The sequence below is a fragment of the Helicoverpa armigera genome, chromosome 5 (assembly GCF_030705265.1).
Source record: "Helicoverpa armigera isolate CAAS_96S chromosome 5, ASM3070526v1, whole genome shotgun sequence".
NCBI classification, from domain to species: Eukaryota; Metazoa; Arthropoda; class Insecta; order Lepidoptera; family Noctuidae; genus Helicoverpa; species Helicoverpa armigera.
In genome coordinates, this window is record NC_087124.1 from 12,473,433 (window position 1) to 12,495,634 (window position 22,202).

At 35.8% G+C, this 22,202-nt stretch overlaps 2 protein-coding genes across 3 annotated transcripts; both read left to right on the top strand.

Moving 5' to 3' along the window:
• Nucleotides 1-303: 303 nt before the first annotated feature.
• LOC126055027 (bifunctional phosphoribosylaminoimidazole carboxylase/phosphoribosylaminoimidazole succinocarboxamide synthetase) lies at nucleotides 304-5,845 on the top strand. The gene is made up of 8 exons (XM_064034843.1): nucleotides 304-527; nucleotides 1,538-1,741; nucleotides 3,271-3,528; nucleotides 3,819-3,944; nucleotides 4,103-4,188; nucleotides 4,427-4,595; nucleotides 4,905-5,122; nucleotides 5,435-5,845. The coding sequence occupies exons 1-8, from the start codon at nucleotides 509-511 to the stop codon at nucleotides 5,627-5,629; spliced, it is 1,275 nt and encodes a 424-aa protein (XP_063890913.1). The 5' UTR covers nucleotides 304-508; the 3' UTR covers nucleotides 5,630-5,845.
• A 467-nt stretch (nucleotides 5,846-6,312) lies between these two features.
• Uck (Uridine-cytidine kinase) lies at nucleotides 6,313-22,145 on the top strand. 2 transcript variants are annotated; one of them, XM_064034673.1, is made up of 7 exons: nucleotides 6,313-6,549; nucleotides 7,977-8,236; nucleotides 8,632-8,774; nucleotides 9,162-9,259; nucleotides 9,741-9,789; nucleotides 15,826-15,981; nucleotides 20,554-22,145. In XM_064034673.1, exons 1-6 carry the CDS (start codon nucleotides 6,358-6,360, stop codon nucleotides 15,969-15,971), a joined length of 888 nt encoding a protein of 295 aa, XP_063890743.1. In that variant the 5' UTR covers nucleotides 6,313-6,357; the 3' UTR covers nucleotides 15,972-15,981; nucleotides 20,554-22,145. The 2 variants fall into 2 exon arrangements, with proteins under 2 accessions (XP_063890743.1, XP_063890742.1); XM_064034672.1 differs by lacking the exons at nucleotides 15,826-15,981; nucleotides 20,554-22,145 and adding an exon at nucleotides 10,393-15,039.
• The last annotated feature ends 57 nt before the right edge of the window (nucleotides 22,146-22,202 follow it).

A 22,202-nucleotide genomic window follows, 5' to 3' on the forward strand; every position in this document is an offset into this window, starting at 1 on the left:
CCTTTACCAGTTTTGCTAAAAGCTATCGGAGATCTCAGAAAACTGGGTCGTTGAAAAGGTAAAATAGGTACCTGCGCAGTCACTCCATTCGAAACGCTATCTGCATTGATTGGGAACTATGACCCACGAATGATGGTATTTTTTACAGGTATAATAATAACTAATTGCAGGTTTTTATTAATTTCGATTTTATCATTGTACTCGGACATTTCCTAGAAAAGTCATCAAAAAATACTATTTGATTTCACATTTTGTATTTATATTTTGCTTATACGCTAAGGCTTTCGTAGTAAAAACCAACGTCTCAATATATTGCAAATACCAAGACCATGTGATCCTACTATACCGCTTGTTATCAAACCGGCCGGTCGTGTACGTAAAGGAGCACGTGGTGATATTCTCCGCGTCTACGTTCACAAACTTTATAAAAGGCCCTCGCTGTGCCGTGGAACAAACGCGCGAACCCACTCTTGTTTATTCCACACACAACAACTCCCGCTAAAAGAAAATGGCAGCTCCAAAAGAAGGTAAAGTTTTTATTTACATTTCGAAAGTTTTGTTACTGGCGATATAACCCTGCTAAATTAAGAAGTGCCATAGACAAAGATAGCAAGCATGTAATTTTATTCGTCTGTTTTTTTGTCGTTTGTTCTTTTAATCGCGCTATGGAGATTTGCTTCATTCGGCCTTGATGATGAATTAGTTGAATCTTTTGACTAGTTTTTGTTGATACAAGTTTTTTATCTTCTTTTCTAACTTGGTAATGGCCTATTTATTCGTATAAAATATAAGTATCACGATTTTGTCCATTATGAAACATCGAAACGCAAACTACCCTCATACTGAATGTTAATGGGATGCTAATCTAAAACGTGAATAATCGCTGAATTGTATTTGATAATGTTGTTTAAAGAACTAATTTCATGGGCTTTTGTTTTAAATAAATTACCTATTGATTGTCAGAGACTAAAGGAGAAAGGCCACAAAATTGACAAATTCCGCTTCATACTACCTGCCTACTCAAGTAAAATTCATAGAGCCCTCATACAATTTAAATTCCATCGTCATATTATTTTATTCACGTATCTAATTAAATATGGTAGATTAGTCACTAAGGAAAGTAGGTAAATTAGGTATATTAAATAAACTGAGCATAATCTACCTCACCATTTGTATTGTAAGCAAATAAGTATGTACCTGCAACGTATGTACCTCCTAACATCGAATTAATTAGCCCAAATACTTACCAAATAGGTTATATGCCTAAAAAAATAATCTGCTTACTTAGGTATTGGTACAGGGATAAATAATACTCTTTTTCGTCAACTTTATACAAAATTCTTATCGATAGTTGCAATCAGATCCTTAATAGTACCTAATTTATATTTAGTTAGGTACCGAAACTAGGACTACTCTTACAAATCAAGATAGTCTCATTCTAAAACCCGGTGAAGACGTCCTTATGTAAAAAAAAAAAAAAACAGTAAACTCAAAATGGCGCAAAATTCAAACTAACTCCAAATACAAATCATTCCAGTCGGCGGCTACAAGCTGGGCAAGCTGATCATCGAGGGTAAAACGAAGCAAGTCTTCGATCTCCCGGAACAGCCAGGACACTGCCTCTTGCTGAACAAGGACCGCATCACCGCTGGAGACGGCGTCAAGGCTCATGACTTGGAAGGCAAAGCTGCCATCTCCAACCAGACCAATGCTAAAGTCTTCGAGATTCTTAAGGCTGCTGGTGAGTTGGAAAATCTTTTAATTAATCTTTACCGTCGTTTCGATCCTCGCTTTTGGCTTTTCTGGGGGCCTACCTACATAATCTCCCTTGAACTGGAGAAGACATTGCGAAAAAACGGTGTATTCTTTTCGAGCTAACTCTGACTCTGTATAACGCATGAGTAGGTATTTCATTTATGCTAAAATTCACACTTTCCAAAAGTTACTCACTATATTTGCATGACAAGCAGATAGACAAATTGACCCCGTCAATGGGTAGATCTTCTCGTGCATATTCTGACAATAACAAAATTAGTCAGGTTGAGATCTTTATCGCATAAATTGAATATTGCATTTGTGTGATCTACGTAAAACAAACCAAATACTTAGGAAGTAACCACAGAAATCTTATTTAGGGGTACCATGAGGTAAGGATCACCGTGCAATCTATTCCCTAAGATTTCCAGTCATCATCAGAAAAGATCCAAATCACTGACACGTGCCATTCGCAAAGAATGCCAAGCAGCTCATCACTAATTGGCAAATTATTATCAAAACTCCGCCTGTGGTCCGATATTGGAGTCCAAGGGCAATATATTCGCCCTTCATCCGTTGCTACGTTCAATTTATCTCATTCTATATACAATAGTCTTTTGTTGGTCCTTATCTTCGCGATAAACCATATGGTCAAATGATGTAACATTGGTCGGTTAAGATCGGTGTTACGAAAATAGCTCTTAATGTTGTGGGTGCAGATTTTTGTTTTGGATGGGAGTACGTTGACTGTTATTTTAATGATATTATAAAGTGAAATGACACTTTCGCTTTTTAAATAAGATACCTACTTATACATGTAGCTATCATACATGTTATGTTGCTAGTAAAAGAAGGAACGAGAATGGAAGCAACGATTGAACTTCCCATGATTCGTCAAAATATTCTAAAAGCGTTATAAAAAAGATAGTTCAGACCCTCGTCTCAGAAAGAGGTCCTTCATTACCCCCAGCATCATTTATTTACCTCATCCATAAACAACATATAAATTGTAATACGTTCTTATTATTGTGACCCGGCGACTCCTGCGCAAACAACAAACAGATAATCTTAATGTAACAGTTATGAAACATTGCCTTCGATAAAGGTCATCATCATAATATTTATGGAGTATTATAATTTGTTATCTTTAATGGGCTTGTTTTTTTTAATAATAGAAAACAATTGCTGACGCCATCGGACTGGGGTGGACATTGATTTGTTATGTAATTTGGATATTTGTGACATCATGCTGGATAATTTCACTTTCTGTCTTATTACGACAGTTTACTTAAACTGATACTTAAATTCTTCGACTCCAAATTCCAAGACCAATACTAAACGGGACCGTTTCAGCGTTTCTTCATTTATTTAGTGTAGGATCATGAGATATCCCATGATAGGGAACCTTATTAGCAAACCACTTTTGGTTCATCAAACCATCCAACGCTCAAATATTATTGAATCTAGAATCCATTCACATGTCTAACTAACCTTTTCTCATCTTTCAATTTTCAGGAATCAACACCGCATTTGTCAAAATCGCATCGCCAACGGCGTTCGTCTCCAAAAAATGCGACATGATCCCGATTGAGTGGGTGACCAGGCGCCTGGCCACCGGATCCTTCCTCAAGAGGAACCCTGGAGTGCCCGAGGGCTTCAGATTCACTCCCCCAAAGCAGGAGACCTTCTTCAAGGATGATGCTAACCACGACCCTCAGTGGTCAGAGGAACAGATTGTTTCTGCCAACTTTAAGATCAATGGACTTACTATTGGTAAGTTCATTAGGGTATTAATAGATATAAGGATATGAAGCCACAGTATAATGTTGCCATTTGCCATCCATTGCTGAACGACCCCCTGCCAATTAGCCTATATGAAAACGAAAAAGAAGGTGATGATATAATGTTTCGCTTTATCATAACAGATCCTTAAGACACTTAAGGCATATGCAAAATTTCACACCTACCAAAACCTACCTCTTTACTTTTCCACATCAAAATACCTATCAATACCTACTATATCAATACTACACGTAAATGCCAAAAACCCTTTTCCCCATCAGGTCAGGATGAGGTAGACTACATGAGGAGGGCCACAATCCTGGTGTTCGAGATCTTGGAGAAGGCGTGGGCTCTTCGCGACTGCGCGCTTATCGACATGAAGATCGAATTCGGTGTTGATCCTGAAGGTAAGAAATTAATAACCCGTTCTTTGCTGTCCAAAACTTGCAATTTTTCATTTTCTGTACGTTTTAAATTTGTCCATTCTTGAATGTATACCTCTCCCTAAACTTTTGAACTAGCACCTGGACAAACAATTTTATTAATTGTACAATATTCTTATCAGGTAACATTTTGTTGGCTGACGTGATTGACTCCGACTCCTGGAGGCTGTGGCCCTCTGGAGACAAGAGGCTCATGGTGGACAAACAGGTAAGATGAAGTCCCTACCTTTATCACCAATTTTGCAAATTTTCTCTTGATATTTATCACCGCTTTTTCTATACATATTGTTCTTTTGATTATAACATAAATATTGAAGACTACCCAACCTAACCTATGGCTACTATGGCCAGAAGTGCGAAATACCTCTACACATCCTTCCAAAGAATACGATCATCATCTTGAACCACCACAGAACCTCAAACTGTAATCCATAATCCATCTCCAGGTATACAGGAACCTGACCACAGTGACAGCAGCTGACCTAGACACAGTGAAGCGCAACTTCGCCTGGGTGAAGGACCAGCTCGACCACTTGAAGCCGACTGTACACCACAAGGTCGTGGTCTTCATGGGCTCCCCAGCTGATCAGGAGCATTGCCAGAAGATCGCTAAAGGTAGTTGAGGTTTTCGGGTTTTTTTGCTCAGTTCGTTATTATTGGACTTGGTGACAGGTTCGATAAAGGTGATTTTTGTAAGGTCTGCAAGATAGTAAAACAATCCAAATCCAAGTGGACTAGGTAGTTCGAAAATTCCTATTTCACCACTTCACGTTGTCCTAATTATTGTAGCGACTTTCTGTATATTCTTCCAAATCTCTTTAAAAGTTATCTCAAGGTTCCGTACCAGACTTCTAAAAAAAATGCTCCAATGGCCTTAAATCTCCCTTAACCAAGATCACTTTACTAACAAACTTCCATCCACAGCCGCTCGCGAACTCGGTCTCGACGTGGACCTCCGCGTAACATCAGCACACAAGGCCACAGAGGAAACTCTTCGCATCATGCAGCAGTATGAAGATACTCACGGAGCTCTCGTGTTCATCGCTGTCGCTGGACGCTCTAACGGATTGGGCCCCGTGCTGTCAGGCAATACCTCGTACCCTGTCATCAACTGCCCTCCGCCTTCTGATAAAATGGTCCAGGTAACTATTGATCCTTTTGATTTTGTTTAGAAAAGAAGGAAGATAAACCATTGTAGGTATATTGCAGTACCTAGTGGTAGTCCTTTGGCCAATCTGGTAGTCAAACAATGTAATTTATTAGGTGTTTTCATTGAGCAATTTAATATGGATTATTGATTTGACCACCCTAAAATCGGAATGTCACTTTCTTAAGCCATCATTTGTAGATAGTTCTCATTTGAGTGCAATCCTACGCCTACGATTACATGCATACAATACAATTAGTACTTTTATTTGCAAACAACTTTATTTGAAATCTTATCTTCTTTTCAGGATATCTGGTCCTCCCTCTCCGTGCCATCCGGCCTTGGTTGCGCCACCGTGATCTACCCAGACAGTGCCGCCCTCATGGCTGCACAAATCATCGGCCTCCAAGACTACCTCGTGTGGGCCCGCCTTAGGGTCAAGCAATTGCACATGGCCGCTGCCCTCAGACAAGCCGACAAGAAGCTCAGAAACCAAGTCTAAATACTACTTTATAATCTGTTAAACTCGAATACTAGTTTTTGTTATTTTTCGTGCAGTATTTTTGGAATGAAGTTCATTTATTTGTCAGAGGAACCGTGTTGCGCTGTTTTGTATACGATGTTGGTGTGTAAGATAAATGCTGCCGTTACATTCCGTATATTTTTGTTTTGTATATTCTTAATGTTGTAATCAATAAAAAATATTTTTGAAAGTTTATTTCTTATTTTAAACCTGATTTAGTTATAAGTACACTTGATATTTACAAGAATCGCCTCTTCCTAGCTCCTCCTTTCTCCTCCTTGAGACATAGGAGTAGGAATAGCATCATAAACAGTTGAATATTTCCAGTTAGAAATTAATCTTCACTGCCGTAGGTATCTATCCTGTTCACTTCTGCTAGGCTATTTTCTATCCTCAACAAGAAGATTTTTTTAATAAAGAATGCGAAGACCTTTTGCGAGATAATATTTGATATTTGGAGATAAACGGTGTAGTCAACATTTCATCCGGATAAGAGAAGTGGTCTACAGAATATTAAAATCACTAGAAACAGCAGAAAATACATCAATAAAATGTCGTTACTATTTAAATGATCCAGTATGTAATCTTGGCGATATCTTATCATTCAGAAATTTTTATTCAACCACTTTTGAAGGTTCTAATCACCAATAAAGTTCAGCGACAACACTGATTGCCACTTTTTTTGACCTTGGCAATACTGCATTCAAATGTCAATGTCAGGTTTACTGCAGAAGTGTCGTGTGAGTGCGTATTGTGGTGTTTTAAAGTTAAGAAATTCTCTAAGGCCGATACACACGTACAAAATGGCTGATAAATCTACGGACTATTCAACGGCCAATGGTTTTGAGAGTAAAACTCCTTTCCTGATCGGCGTGGCTGGTGGTACAGCCAGCGGCAAGGTGAGCCTAACCTAATGTTTTGGTATACCATTATCGATTTTCTCATTTGAAGTGTTACTTACGTAACGAAGAATTTCCCTGCGCAGTTTTCTATGCACTATTTTGATATTGACGTAGTTTTGCAAAGGTCAGAGGCTGTTGAGGTTCACTACGTTGTATGCATAACCTCCATGGACCAACCTCATTGTTGCGGATGACGAAAAATTCACTTCCATTGATATTGTAAACATATTTTCTACAAGACTCATAGAAAATATTGCTATCTGTCCGCATAATTTGGGCAGCTCGTTAATAGCATTTTGTATAACAATAGGTAAAAGTAAATCTCTAATCAACAGAAACCAATGTTATGCTTGAAATTAAATGGTAACTGAATGTGTAATTTAGACCTTGATAGTTAAACTTGGTTCCTATTGTATTGATAGCAAAGAGAGTTTTAAAATGGAATAAATAGTCATGAATATGAAATAACTACAGAATAAATTACATCAGTCAAACACATACATATATATTCATTTTGAAGTAATATTTTTGTTTATAGAATAGTTTTGCTAATGGTAAATATATGCAGTTTGAAGTAATATTTTTAATAAATAGAAAAGTTTTGGTGATGGTAAAAATAGTACCAGCTGGGACAGAAAATTATCATTTCTTGTAAGCATTTAGGATCATGAATATTATTTGAATATTTATTTATTCAAAATGTAAATGTTAACACAATGACTAATTAATACATTTATAATGAAGCAATCATAGAGGAATTATAAGAGACCACTTGATATTAAGTGGGGTGATCACTTATCAGTATTATCTATGCATATTTACAAGTGGTTTTGCAAATGATTGTGCATTTTAACTGAGCCTTAATATAGAGCCACTTATAAATATTGACAGAACATTGTTACACAGATAGTAGATAGTGAGAAAGGACATAGCTACCTTTTACCTGGTTGTCCTCACTATATGTGGGTGGAACTGCAGGGAACAACTAGTAATTCATGTATTGATGCATATATGTTGGTTATATATCTGTGTACAATATGATGATGCATAGGCTTGCAATGATGGACAGAAAGGAAAAGCTTCAATCAAATGGATATTTTTTCACCTCTTATATTTTTGAGTTGTTGTGGATATCAGTTATTGACTCGTCATAGTATGCCTTTAATTGCCTTCTTTGTCTTTGGGCATATAAAAAATAATTTTGGAAGCTTTGGGAACCACCTTATACTTTTTGGAAACATACACAAACAGTTTAACAGTGCTTAGGAGTCTGCAAAGGTCTATTGAAAATAAATAATTTTGACTTAGATCCTCTGCCAACCCTGCTGAGACCTTGAGAGTGTCAAAACAATTTTCCAAACTACACACTATTTATATTCCTCAACAAAACCACTACAGTCACAACATATCAAATTGTCCCCCAGTCAACAGTATGCCAGCGCATCATGGAGAAGCTTGGTCAGCAGCACAAAGAGCAGACGGAACGCCGCGTCGTCTGCATCAGCCAGGACTCCTTCTACCGCACCCTCACCCCCTCAGAGAGGCTCCGGGCTGAACGGGGACAGTTCAACTTTGATCACCCCGATGCTTTTGATGATAAGAAGCTGCTGGCTATTCTGAAGGATATACTGGCCGGAAAAAAGGTTGAGGTTCCGGAGTATGATTATATCACTAACTCTATTAGGTAAGTTCTGTTGTGTAAAAAATGTCTGTTGACTTCTTCTTAAAAAATCTCTCCATCAAATTATGACATGTGGAAATCGGATAGTGGATTAGTGTGAGAAAATATCCATGGGTGTTTTGAGAACTCTTTTCTAATCGAAAAAAGAATCATCAAACCATATTCACTCTATGTAAATCTCCATTATTTTTAGTCTTTCAAAGTAACTGAAAATAATGCAAAATTATCGAGAATTTATTATATTCAGGCGTAATGGAATCTCTTGTGTTTCGAAACACATATGATTACGATAAACACGAAAAGTATGTAGCATTAATATATCCGATATATAGCGATAAACCCTTGTATTCAAATACCCTGCAGTAAAATCAGTAGCCTAATAAACACGTATTCGGCAGCCCCCACCGCTCGCACACCATCTACCCAGCTGACGTAGTGCTGATTGAAGGCATCCTCGTGTTCTACTTCCCTGAGGTCCGCGAACTCTTCCACATGAAGCTCTTCGTCGATACTGACTCCGACACCAGGCTGGCTAGGAGAGGTATGACTTCTGTATTATTTTTCGATTATTATGTTGTGTTGATGAAATTAACAAGTGAAAAGTTTCAGCCTAGTGATACGGGTTTAATTTACACAGAAAGATATCCGCCTTTTTTATTATCAGCATTTTTTTATCATCCTTCAGTAGTGATCAGGTATCTCATTCAAAAAGGATTAAGCATGACGCTTGCTCCCGATTGGCAATTTCAGACTTGAAAGTCCAGGTTCCCCGTAAATTAGTTACCCTTTATCTTACTTAAACAATGAACCCTGAATCTCATGCCAGGACAATACTCAGTCACCCTTGTTCTTGACATTTGATACCTCACATTTTAAATAAACATTAGGTAATCTACGACTATGATATAAGTCCTGTATGTATTTCCAGTGCCCCGCGACATAATGGAGCGCGGTCGTGATCTGGAGCAGGTGCTCAACCAGTACATGAACTTCGTCAAGCCTGCCTTCGAGGAGTTCTGCTTGCCGGTCAGTTTATTTATTACTAACCAATCTTGTAGCTTATCGTCAGTTTCCGAATTCAATTATCGCAACAAGTCCCGTAAAAGCAACCTAAACTCATTTTCATAATCTGTTGGTCGTTTCAACTATGTCGGGGTGGGCTTCGAGTTTTACCGGATGCAACTGAGTACCATTTACCAACTGCCTACCAGATCTCAACAACTCAGTATAACCTGTGCAATATGATTCTCCCATTCAAGATTCTAAGTCAGTTGACGATTTTAGATTTACTGTAATCTTTATTAAAGTCTGTGATTCCCAAAACTCTTGATTATTTTTACAAGCATATACTGAACCAAAACTGTAACTATTCAGCTACAGGTCGTCATCTTATGTTATTGAAAACTGTGATCACTAAACATATAAGACCTGTGTTATTAAAACATCATCTCAAATGTCTGTCTTGCATTCTAAATATAATATCAAATACATGTTTTGATCTTTGCAGACCAAGAAGTTTGCTGACGTCATCATTCCCAGGGGTGCTGATAATCTGGGTGAGTTCTTTTTTCCATTTATTACTTTAGTTTTAATTATTATATATTTATCGTATATCAATCTAATAGGAACCATAAAAATATATTAGGCCAGTAGTATTATAATTTGATTTCACGGAACTATATGTACTTTTATTGTCGCGTGTTTGTTACTTTTATATGGATGACTTTTTAATGGCAACGTGATAGAAAAAAAATGATAGCAATGAATACATCCGTCGTTTTTGAGTTATGACTTCTTAAATTAGGCGACTTCATAACAAAAACCGTCTTTTTCAAAACAGGGGATATGTTAACATAACCTTTTCATATTTATCATTTTATTGATTAAAATAATAGAGATTTTTAAATGTTTAAAATAATAGAGATTTTCTTCGTATTTATCTAAACTTTCTGTTCACGTTTATCTAAGTGTTATTTAAACTCCAAGGTAAGTGACACAAGGTCATAGCCACTGCAACGAGGTCGTATACTTCCACATTCTGTATTCGAACTTTGAAAAAAAAAAGAAACGCAAAACAGTTTGCAGCGGCTATGCTCTTATGTAGCTGCAAAAGTCGACCGTATTGCCCCGCGTTTAAAGTCCGTTTTGCATTGTTGCAGTGGCTATTGACTTAATCGTGCACCATATTTGGGATATCATGTATAAGAAGAGGGCGTCGCCTCCGAAGGTCGTGAATGGATGCAATGGACACCAGGAGGTGGATGAGACCAATGGCAGGCGGATGTCTGGCAGTTCCGAAGACACTCTCAGCCGATAGTGCTAGGAGAACACGGTTTGTGACTTTGTTAAGTACTCGTCAGTTTGATTAAAAGCTGAATACTGAAATGCCACTCAATTTTTGAGGACTGCTTAAACATCATTCTGTATCTGTATCACTTAGGAAAATTTTTGCGACAAAATGTTTTAAGTAGAACTTAAAATCAAGTAACAATTGAGTTTAATTACTTAAATGTCGCTTAAGTTTAAGTTTTGTGAAGTGAAAGTTGAAAAATTGAGTGACATTTCAGTATTCAGCTGTTCAAAAAAACTTTATTTTTCTTTGACATGCTGTGCCCTAGTTGGTTGAGTATTACATAAAAGTTTCTTTTATATTCAGGAATAGATAAAATAGATACCATACCAAGTTATTGACTAGATAAAAAACATTAATTTTCCTGACGCTAATGATTAATGATTTTAATTTCTATGTAACGAGTACTTAGATATAACAAAGTGACAGCCGAGCTCCGGCCTCCGAGCGTATGTCCCAGTAGTTCACACAACTTGAGTTGTAAACTTGTAACCGATTCTATTGATTGTAGCACACGACTTATCTTCAATAACTAAATATGTAATAATAAAGCTTTATTTAATTCCACATTAGTAAAATTTACACAATCAAATGATTTTTGGCATGATTCCGTTTACTTAACCAATTCTTACGAATGATAAACTTCAGAACTAAATATGTAGGTAAATACCTATTTATACAGATTCAAAATATGCTAAAGTAGCTTCTTCTTTGAAAAAAGGTTTGTATTTCTCTTGTCTCTGAAATTTTGGTTTATTTTTATGCCATTTACGTTCCTAATGTGACTAATAATAATGATGTTTGGTTAACAAAATTTTATTTAAAAACGTCATTATAAAGCTATTTCAAAATAAGTGCTGTTATTTACATAATTGACGAAGTAAGATGGTCACAATCATTTCAGTTTTTATTTTCGATTATTTTTTTAAGATATCTTGTGTGCTGCAATAAAGGTATTTCTCCAATATCCATGTGTAAGTAATGTTATAGTTAAGGTCCATTATTGTTTATTATAAGGCTGAAGCTTTTCAAAGCATATAGTTTAAGTATATTCGTACAGCGTGTTCACAATATGTCAGTAGTTATGGGGATATAGAAATGTTTTATTTTTTAAGTTCTGTTTCATAGTTCTAAATTTGTATGCCCCAAAAACCTAAAGAGATGGTTTGGGATTGTTGGATAAGCCACGTGAACCTTAAATGTGGTCACCTAATGTCTCGAAGACTACGTAATTTTTTTTTTTCAGTTATAGTAGTGGTAATAGTGTAGTTAGCCGACTTTTTTTTTCTAACTACTCCAAAAATCATCAAGTAACCCCTCCCGCTGTGGGTTAGCAGCGGTGAGGGAGTGTCAGACTCTGACTGACTAAATACCGTCGTGTTCCGTCGTAGGCCTTTTATGTACCGGGGCCGCGGTATCTCTTTCGAACAATTCCGCAGCCCCGTAGTTATTAGATAATCTTCCTATTGCAAAACAAATGTTTTCGAATAGCCAATTATCTTGCACAATAGATTCAAAGTTTTACCTTAAATATTTTTATATCTCCATAGAAATATTTTTAATAGTTGTCCAGAACGCTACACAGGGTTACAAATGTATACTTTGTAACAATTGCCCCAACATTGGTCGCCAATATATCATACAAATTGTTAGATAAACCAATATTTGTTATTTGGACAAACATTTTTACCATTTCCTTTATATATTTTTTGTTTATTGGGAATTTAAATGTATTGGTAGACTTAATTTTGACGTATAATAATTTAAGTTTTTTTTTGTGATAAGGTAAATATGTACTAAATTATGTAAGGGTTAAAATGGTATATTAAAATTGTGATCAGTATTTAAAAATACGCCATCAAAATCTAATTCGTTATGTTCTTGGTCGAATTTATTATTAATGCATTTTTTTAAACTGCCCGTTTTGAAATAGAACCGAATATGTATATTTCGAATATTTTTGGTACTTTAGCCTTTTTGCTCGAACCGTAGCCCAAAGGCTTTTAAGCATAAACACAATACATAGACATAATAGTGGAAATAGATATAAGTTTTAGTTTTTTTAGCTAATTTCTAGATTACTGAAGTGTTTATTCTATTATCTTATTAAAACTACGTATTTTAGCGCACAATGTTATTATATACACGGAACCTTATATTATTATTTTATGTAGTATAATTAATTATTATTTTACCTTTATATCGCGTGTTTTATATTGAAAAACTACTTTCCAATAAAATGTCTCAATTATTATAATATATATTTTGCTCCGTGCAATAATTTGCGTTTAAAATTGTTATAAATGTTTAGATTAAGACAACAGTTACCGATGCCTTTCACAAATGTTGAACACCAATAGCTTTTAAAATAGAATCTATTTTTCCATTGACGAAAGAAATATATTATAGAAATGTGCTGTTTTTTAACACGCTTTTTTGTTGTAGACACAAGTTGCGAACTATAAGTACCTACTACTACTGAAAATATGTAATATAATCAACCTTTTTGGTTCTTATCCTGACTTTACACGTTTTTTCGTAAGAATTACGTAACTTCCGTAAGTTGTTAGAAGTTCTAAGGCTGGAAACAGTGCTCGGCTGACGGTCAGTGCTGACCGTACGTCTCGACCGAATCACATACCAAATCAGTGTAGCTGTGTGCGCGTTCATAGACTTGCACAGACATTGCTACGTCGACCACTGTTTCCAGCCTTAGAAAGAAGTTCATGTGTAAAGGCGACCCTATGCAGCTTTTCTGTCATAATAAAAATATAGTTTGCCGTAGTCCCTCGCAAACCTGTAGGTAATATTTTACAGACTGATACACAATATTAGAAAAGACTCGCATCGATATGTATCATGTAGAAACTGATAGAATTTACATTGCATTAAAGATTAGATACATCCAACTATTATCATCTTACACCATCTGTTTCCGCATTTAATTATTGAGAAAAAGTATTCGTTTCAAATATTTATTATTATAAAATACTAAGGCCATGTCCGCACAGGCAGGCTTGCTTTAGTAAAACGAACGTTCTAAAACAGACCGACCGAACATAGTGCTTGGCACCTATCTATCTGGTCGCTTGGCGTGCATCCATGTAAATGAAATTGTTGGTTTTTTTTTTCAGCGAAAAGACTCCCTAAAATCTAGGCACTAAGCAAGCTTCCTGCCTATGCAGACATGGCCTTATTCTTCTCAGTAAATCTTTCATAAGCATCTTAAAAATATATCAATAAATTAGCAGCAATAAAAAGTAACTAAAGTATAAATACGTTTATGATATGATGATATAAAAGTATGTAATAGTATATAGTATAATAGGTACCAAATATTGAGTAAAACTAGAAACAGACGGTGTGGCCAATTCCAATGTTTTAATGTGATATAATAAAAACGTAGTGGAAAACGTAAAAAAAAAACGTAAAATTGTATGTAATATTGGACTTAACGCGGATTTTTAAAGATTTGTAATTCGACAATTGATGTTTAAAAAAAAATGTTTACCTATTCTGAACTTTGACAGGACGTAGCTGACCAGTGGTGCCAACTAGTGGCCACTTTGTTAAGCTGCAAGAAATACGCGTTTAGTCCAAAATATCTTAGTAATAAAATTAACACCTAGTAAAATGTTATAAATTGTATTGTTTTGACTTAATTTCGTTTGTGATTTATTATTGACTGAAAGTTTTTTTAATTGTTTTTGAATTCATAAAGTGACTAACATCAAGGGAAAAGTGATCAGATGTTTTAATAATTGTCACTATAACAAAATATTTTACTGTTTTTTTATTTAATACCTGGTCATTTTTTAATGACAGGAATGAAATCCATTTTCTTATACAAGGCAGATGCAACATTTAGTTTTTAAACCTAAAGGTACAATATTATTTACCTTATTGATTCTGTTGTTCCTATGCACAACCGCTAATGTAAGCACATAGAGCTTCAGCATTTTACGTAGCATTTATATACAATGATTTATATGTATGTCCCAATCTATATACCTTTTTGTCTTGTACTTGATATTTTAATGAAACTAAAATTGTTTTGTGTAAAACAGCCTCCTCTCTGAATACTTCAAGTATTCCATTTTTAAATATTGGCGCGAAATTATGCGTCATTTATTGCATTTTTGAAATCAGGTGACAATTTTAATTCATTACCAAGTCTGTATGACTTATTAATGGTTTTAATTTGAAAATATTTGTTAATTTGTCTAGTGCCTTTCGTGCACCCGAGCTGCGCTAACCTATTCGGTATATACCTTCCTACATTACATATTTTTTGGCTGTTTTATACATAACAAAATACATGTTATCTACAATTACGTATTCTGCACAAAAATGTATCTGTATAATGTTTATTGCTATCGTATTGTATAATTTCCAACAATGTATAATTGAAACCATTTATGTATATTTTAATGGAATAAAGTGTTTGCAAACTTGACGGTGCGTTTCTTTTTACAAAACCATTTTTACATTTTACCTTCTTTTAGGTGCTTTTGAATAATTATTTTATTTATAGGTCTTCCACAAGTAGTCGACATGCATGCCTATAACACAGACGTCAGCACGTCAAGCTACTACAATCTGTATTTTTTTTTAATAGATTTTCAACCTTATTTGTAAAGCTTAAGTTTCAATGTTGATTGACAAAATACAGATATAGAGTAGCTATATGTACTAGCGTCTGTATATAGGTTTACTCTTGTATATAAATATGTTTCTTGTAATGTTTTATCTTCTTGGTATTGTTTGCAAGCTCACGCGGCGTCCACACCTGGTACACTATAGTCTGTAGAATTATTCAAGCTATTGTATCTAGTGGTTTTCGCGTCATTAGGGCTAGGATCTTTTTTCTATTAGCTTAGATGGACTTTAAAATATATGTATTTTAGGGTAGAAAGCTAGTTTTCTTATTATCATGAAGAAAAGGGGGTAGAAAAGAGTAAATATTTCATTGTTTAGGTACATAAGTACTTTGATCTAATCTAGGTTTATAATTCATTAGCTCGATCCATTTAAAGCCCTTGTCATATAGGGCAACACTTTCATACATTGTACTGTCAAAATTCAAATATCTAATTTTGAATGTTATTATTTAGGTACCATTTAAGCTAGCCGACATCTTCATTGTTTCATACTTTACCCAATAGACTCACAACGCTACGATTCACATACATACCAAACCATATCTCTAACAAAATAAATAAAATATCTGCTTCCCTTCCAGTGGCAATTGATCTAATCGTGCAGCACATATCAGACTACCTGAAGCGCAGCCCGGTGGATAAGAACATCGCGCTGGAGCTCGGTCTGTCCTCGTCATCGGTGCCTGGGAGTCCGCAGCGCGCGGGGAAGGGGGGGAGGCCGCATTAAATGTTTTTAGGTATGTTATTAATAGTTATATATTGGTTGAATTTAGAAATACTTGTGTTATGTGGTGGCGGTGCCGTCTCTGCGTATAAAATTCATATATAAAAAAAATCTGGATCAGTTTTTGAAAAGCTGAAAATCATCATTCTTTATTACATTTTACAAGACAAACTTTTCCTATCTCTTCTTACTAAATGGTTAAGAAATGATAAAATAGCAAGAATCTGCACCTTACCAAAATTGTATAGAAGGTTCTGTAAGCACATTAATAGGAACGAGCTATGCTTGGATGGGTCTGTTGAAAAAGAATTTATCTTTTAAAGTTGTTGGACCAATGTTTTTTGATGAGCTACCTAATACTTAAGGTAAACGTACCAATAGTCGTCGGATTTCGGAAATCACTGACTTTGAAGCGCCACTGTGTGTTAAATATTAAATAGAAAATGAAAATTTTTGCATGACGTGATAGAGTAGTTATTCATTATTCTAATTAACTAATGTTTTTTTAATAATTTTGATGGGTTTATATACTTATTAAGGCAAAAGTAAAAAAAGGGCGATTTGTACCAATAGTCGTCTGATTTGTACGGATACTCGTCAAATTATCCCAGTACTCGTCAACTTTTAATGCTAATGTAAACTCTCTGCTCTTGAACATAAGGTTCAAGTTATGTACATTTTTTTTTGTGCTTGAATTTGTTGAGCATACTTGTGCTTTTGAAACATCAGGTAGGTAGATAGATAAAAAACCATAATCTGTTAGAAGAGCAGGTATTCAATAAAACAGATACATGGTTGCATTTTAATTTATATTCCTATCTATCAAACGCTTGGAATCACAAAACCAGTCTATGTATAAAATATCTATGTAGTTATCGGCACGAATTTTGAGCTCTGACCTACATCTGCGCAGAAGTGATTTATTAGCAAAGAACCAATCCCGAGTGACCGCTATGACGCGATGCACTGCGGGCCAATCACCGCTTTAGCCCGTCCCCGCGTCTCACTTCATACCACAAAAGGGACCCAATAAATACTTCTGTGCAGGAGTAGGTCAGAGCTCAAGATTCGTGCCGATAACTATACTAATATTATAAAGCTGAAGAGTTTGTTTGTTTGAACGCGCTAATCTCAGGAACTACTGGTCCGATTTGAATATTTCTTTCAGTGTTAGATAGCCCATGTATCGAGGAAGGCTATAGGCTACTTTTTATCCCGGTACGGGAAGTAGTTCCCACGGGATGCGGGTGAAACCGCTGGCAGAAGCTAGTATGTTATATTTTTTAATCATTATAACGATGCAGTCATGTGCATATGTAGCACGAGTAAAATAATTACTTTTAAAATATTTAAATTGTAAAATAAAATAATTAGTATTCACAAAAAATAAAAGCCACATTCATTTATATAGCTTATCGCGAAATAATTACTAACATTCATAGATATGTAGGTAAGGTTGTCATTCATCAAAATTTGTGAACTGCTTAGCGCATGCTAAGTACCATTTGCAAAAATCTCTATAGACAGTTTAAACTGTCTACTGTCTTAAAGGTATCAATCAAAAAAATAAAATATGATTAGGTACAACTAACCGTTCAAACTCAATAATAATAATATCTAATAAGCCCCATAGGGCATCTGAGGTGGATGACGGGGAGTAGCGACCCCGCGGGGCTATATATCCGAGTGCTCCGGGGAGAGTATACTGTCCCCCATCTCCGGCCTGCTGGAGTGAAGGTCTCCCGCCTCTTGGCTTGCCTTCATTGGCCGACCAGAGTGGAGTCGCTAGAGCAGAGTTAGCAGCCCTGCTCGGAGGGTAGGTGCCTCGAGGTACATAAGTGGCGTGTGGGCCGGTGATGCTGGACATACAGGGAGCGCGTGATCTGCGTTTAAAGTCCGCCGAGGCATCCTCACCCTTCAGCCGCTCATGTACCTGTTGCCCTCTTGTTGCGATTTAGTAACTGATTCCCGGGGGCCCAGTAAGTGAGCTGGCGAGTCTCCACCTGCCATTTTAACATGTATTTTATACATTGTCATCGGCAGGTGCCATAGTTCCTCATCATCATCATCCTCCGAGCCTTTTTTCCCAGCTATGTTGGGGTCGGCTTCCAGTCTAATCGGATTCAGCCGAGTACCAGTACTTTACAAAAAAGCGACTGCCTATCTGACCTCCTCAACCCAGTTACCCATGCAACCCAATACCCCTCGGTTAGACTGGTGTGAGACTTACTGACTTTTGACTACCCGTAACGACTGCCAAGGATGTTCAAGGATACCCGGGACCTACAGTTTAACGTGCCATCCGAAACACAGTCATTGGTGTCATTGCAGGATATACTTAGAAAGTGCATACAAACTTAGAAAAGTTGCGATGGTACTTGCCTGACCTGGAATCGAACCCGCGCCCTCATACTTCAGAGGTTGATTCTTGGCCTACCAGGCCACTACGACTTTTTTCCAGGTGCCATAGTTCCTATAGTTTCCTATATCCAATCAACATCCCTCGCAACGCAATAGCCCAAGTAGTTTTCCTCCATAGTTAGCAATACTTTAGCACAGAACCGGAGATTGTCCTTGGGTTCATTTCTATAGTATATACAGGGATAATCGTCGGTTTTGTGTCACCATTTCATTAAAGTTGTCTTAAAAGGGCGTTTTAAATTTTTTTGCTGCATCTGATGTTGTGTGTGGGCCCTTGATTTACAGCTTTTATGACTTTTAAAAGACCCTCTTGCTTGTAGTTTCTTTCAGTCATGATCTGCTATTAAAATTACGATCATGCAATCACTAAATACAGACAATTTTAAATAAAAAATCTTACTTAAGATTACTCTTTACCCATCAATATCGAATACGACAAGCAAAGAAGTGACAGCGATGGAAGCTATGTCATCTTAGTTTTAAAACTGATTTTAATATTTTTGCGTCAAAACTAGTTGAATGACATGATTTTTATACAGGCGCTATTAAGGCACGTTAGGAAGACGCGGTACAATACGCATAACGAAATGCAGTTATTTTGAACGAAAAGCATAGTGTAAGAACAGTCAATTTTTGTTGGCCACAAATTGTAATCCAAGCGTAGTAGAAACAAAGGCTAGTGCTAGACCTACTTGTACCCAAAGCGGTAGATCTTAATCAAATGGCGGAGGCCTACAGCGGCCAATATACAATGTGTCCCGGGGATAAGTGACCGCCCGAAATTTTTTGAATATTTGTACAAAATTAAGGATAATTTCCTTTATATTTGGGACTTACCGCCTTTGGTTTTTTTTTAATGATTTTTAGTAAATACTGTGACGTGCTGCAGTTTTTAAGATATTTCCTAAGTTTTACATCTTTTAAATTCTTTTTTCTTTATTGACTAGCCGACATCATAGTTTATCAATTAAAATTATCAAACATAACAAAAATGTAATAAAACATTTATTAGAAAAAAAAGAAAATAAAAATTCAAAGAAAATAACGCCTTTTTTTCAGTTTTTTCAATATAAGTCCAATAAATGCCCCCTTAATATCACTTTCTTTTAATTTATTAATAAACTACATGATATTTCCTACAATAGCTCACAACAATGTTTGCTGCTATTTCAAACAAATGCAAAAATACAGTCAGTTGAAATTTGAAAAAAAAGAGCAAAGCCTGTTATTAACAGGCCTGACAATAAAATTTTTTTAATGATTTTTTTCAAAAATATAAAATAAATTATCCTTAATTTTGTACAAATATTCAAAAAATTTCGGGCGGTCACTTATCCCCGGGACACATTGTATACCTGAAAAAACACTCGTAGAAAGTGCATACTTATAGAAAACAGGGGATTTAACCATTAAGAAACATATGAATTGAATCGAATAACATGACTGTGTACGTGCATCTAGAACCAGCAGAGTAAAATTTACCCCTAAGAAAAAGCTTAAAAGAAACGCAGTTTTATGAACAAATGTAGTCTAAACCTTAAATATGTTCGTTCTAGACAGTTATCAATTTTGTAAAAGTCCCGATATTAGCTATTTATTCGCATTTTGTACTGTAAAACACAAAATATACTCATTATGACGAGTTTAAGTGCAACTTTTGAGCATGTCCCAGTAGTCGTCATAATAATTGTAAAATTGACGGGTTTTGGGTCAAATGGGAGTTTTGAAGTACCAATAGATGTCACATAAAAAAATATATCTTCTATGTTAAAAGTATTCCAAATTGCATATTACATCGCTAGCAAATAAACTTAACTATCTAATTGGACAAAGAAACATACCACAGACCCCACTGGAGTTATGTAAATCAAAACACAAAACCACGTGCTGAGTTTCACTTTTGACAGCTGAACTTCACGAAAACACGATTTTGTTAGGGCACACACGTTTGAAATAACATATCTTAGAAGCCGTGACTGTTAAAACCCCGTATTGTTATTTCAATTGTGCAATATATTATCAAGAATATGTTGATATATAAACCGGCCCATTTTAAGTTCAGTAGAAAATAATAATAAATGTTTTAAGATTAATTGACGACTATTGGGGCATGACGACTTCACCCGCGTTTACCTTATTTAAAGAATACCTTCTTTTATTCCAGGTTAGATACTTGAGCGATATTGATCAGCAATAATCGGAGGCGTACGACCAGCACCGCACCTCCCCTGGCGGGTTTCTTCACGCGCAAGCTTCTCAGTGTGGCGGGAAATTGGGTAACATTTACCCAAAGAATCTTTCACTTTTTATCTCCCTATATTTTGACGTTTAACGTCAGATTTAAGGTAAGGGTCGTGCAACACTGGCTTGTTAATCACAGGACTTAGAATTTAGAATAAGTTATGAAAATTATGTTGTCATAAAATGGAGGCAGAGAGATTATTTGGCTAAAAAACAAATGTAGATATGATGAGATTGAAACTGATATTCAGTCCTGTGATTTACTTGTCCATGAGTTCATTGACCGTGTTTGTAATGTCTCCGACCAATAGTGTTGGCACCTCTTGGAGCTGTGCTCACTCCCTAAGGGACAGTGGTCGTGAACGTTCACTTTGTTCAAAACGTTTTGGAAAGTAGATAAGCTTAAATTAGATAATTACACTAAATTAAATGGGCTCGTGACTAGACCGGACCTATAGTGGTGTGCCTTGGTAAAAAGGTGAACGTTGAAATTGACATAAATTATTAAAAACACGTAGGTATAGTTGACTTTAATATCTCATTACCGTTGCAAATTAGAAGTTTTGTCAATTCTCTTCGCGAAATCTAGTAATTGCGTAAAGCACAAAATATTTTTTATAGAACCTTGTTCCGCCTGTTTCAAAGAGTAAAGTTCCCGCCATTTTATCGCTGCGCCATATTGAAAAAAAATATTGCACTCTATAGATTATTCTAATGTAAGTAAATAATTTTCTAAACGGAATTTTGAATTAATCTCCTAAGAGAACTACATATCTAGAGATAAAAACTATATAGAACTCATCTAGTTAGTTACTAGTCAATCAATTTGTTTCTAAAATAAATATAATATGCTCAACGGCATTAGTACTTATTCGGTCTGTTATAAATTTTGATGTGTTATTTTCGTCATTCTATTGAATTGTTAAATGAGGATAAATTATTGTAATATTTACATAGCCTACCTTAAGAATTGAGAGGCATTGTTTTCAAAAATCTTGATCAAAGAAAACTTTTGGTAGAGTACTAAAAATGTTTGCTTACCACGGCTTTTGTCGACTAACTGACCTTATTTTATAAATGAAGCTATAAGTGACTAGGATCTATCGAGTTTACCTTAGCTTCCGAAGATTCTGAACAGAGTAACTAGTCAGATGTTAAATGTAAAGAATGATCGAGGCTGTTAAAATTTGATTGTCGTATTATATCGCGATATTCGCTATTATGTTGTTGATTTTATTTATTTATAGTTTGTAGTTAGAGTAAGGTGTAGCTTGTAGCTCGAGGCTATATTCCTCATTGTATTGTACAAGTGATCGCTTCGGGTAGGTGTCGCGGGAAGGCCTGCAAGACTGTTTTGAAGGCGTTCTAGCCAGTAATGAAGCTCTTATTAGATGTACGTCTATGTGCTTCCATTGGAAATTGATAATGCCCGACACAGCAGGCTGGTCGCGGCTTATATACTTTTTTCGGTAATGTGAGCAAGAAAATATTGTGTACCAAGTACACAATCTAAATTAAAATTCAGTTTTTTTTTCATTGTACCTAAAACCTATCTATGGTTTGCCAGGATTT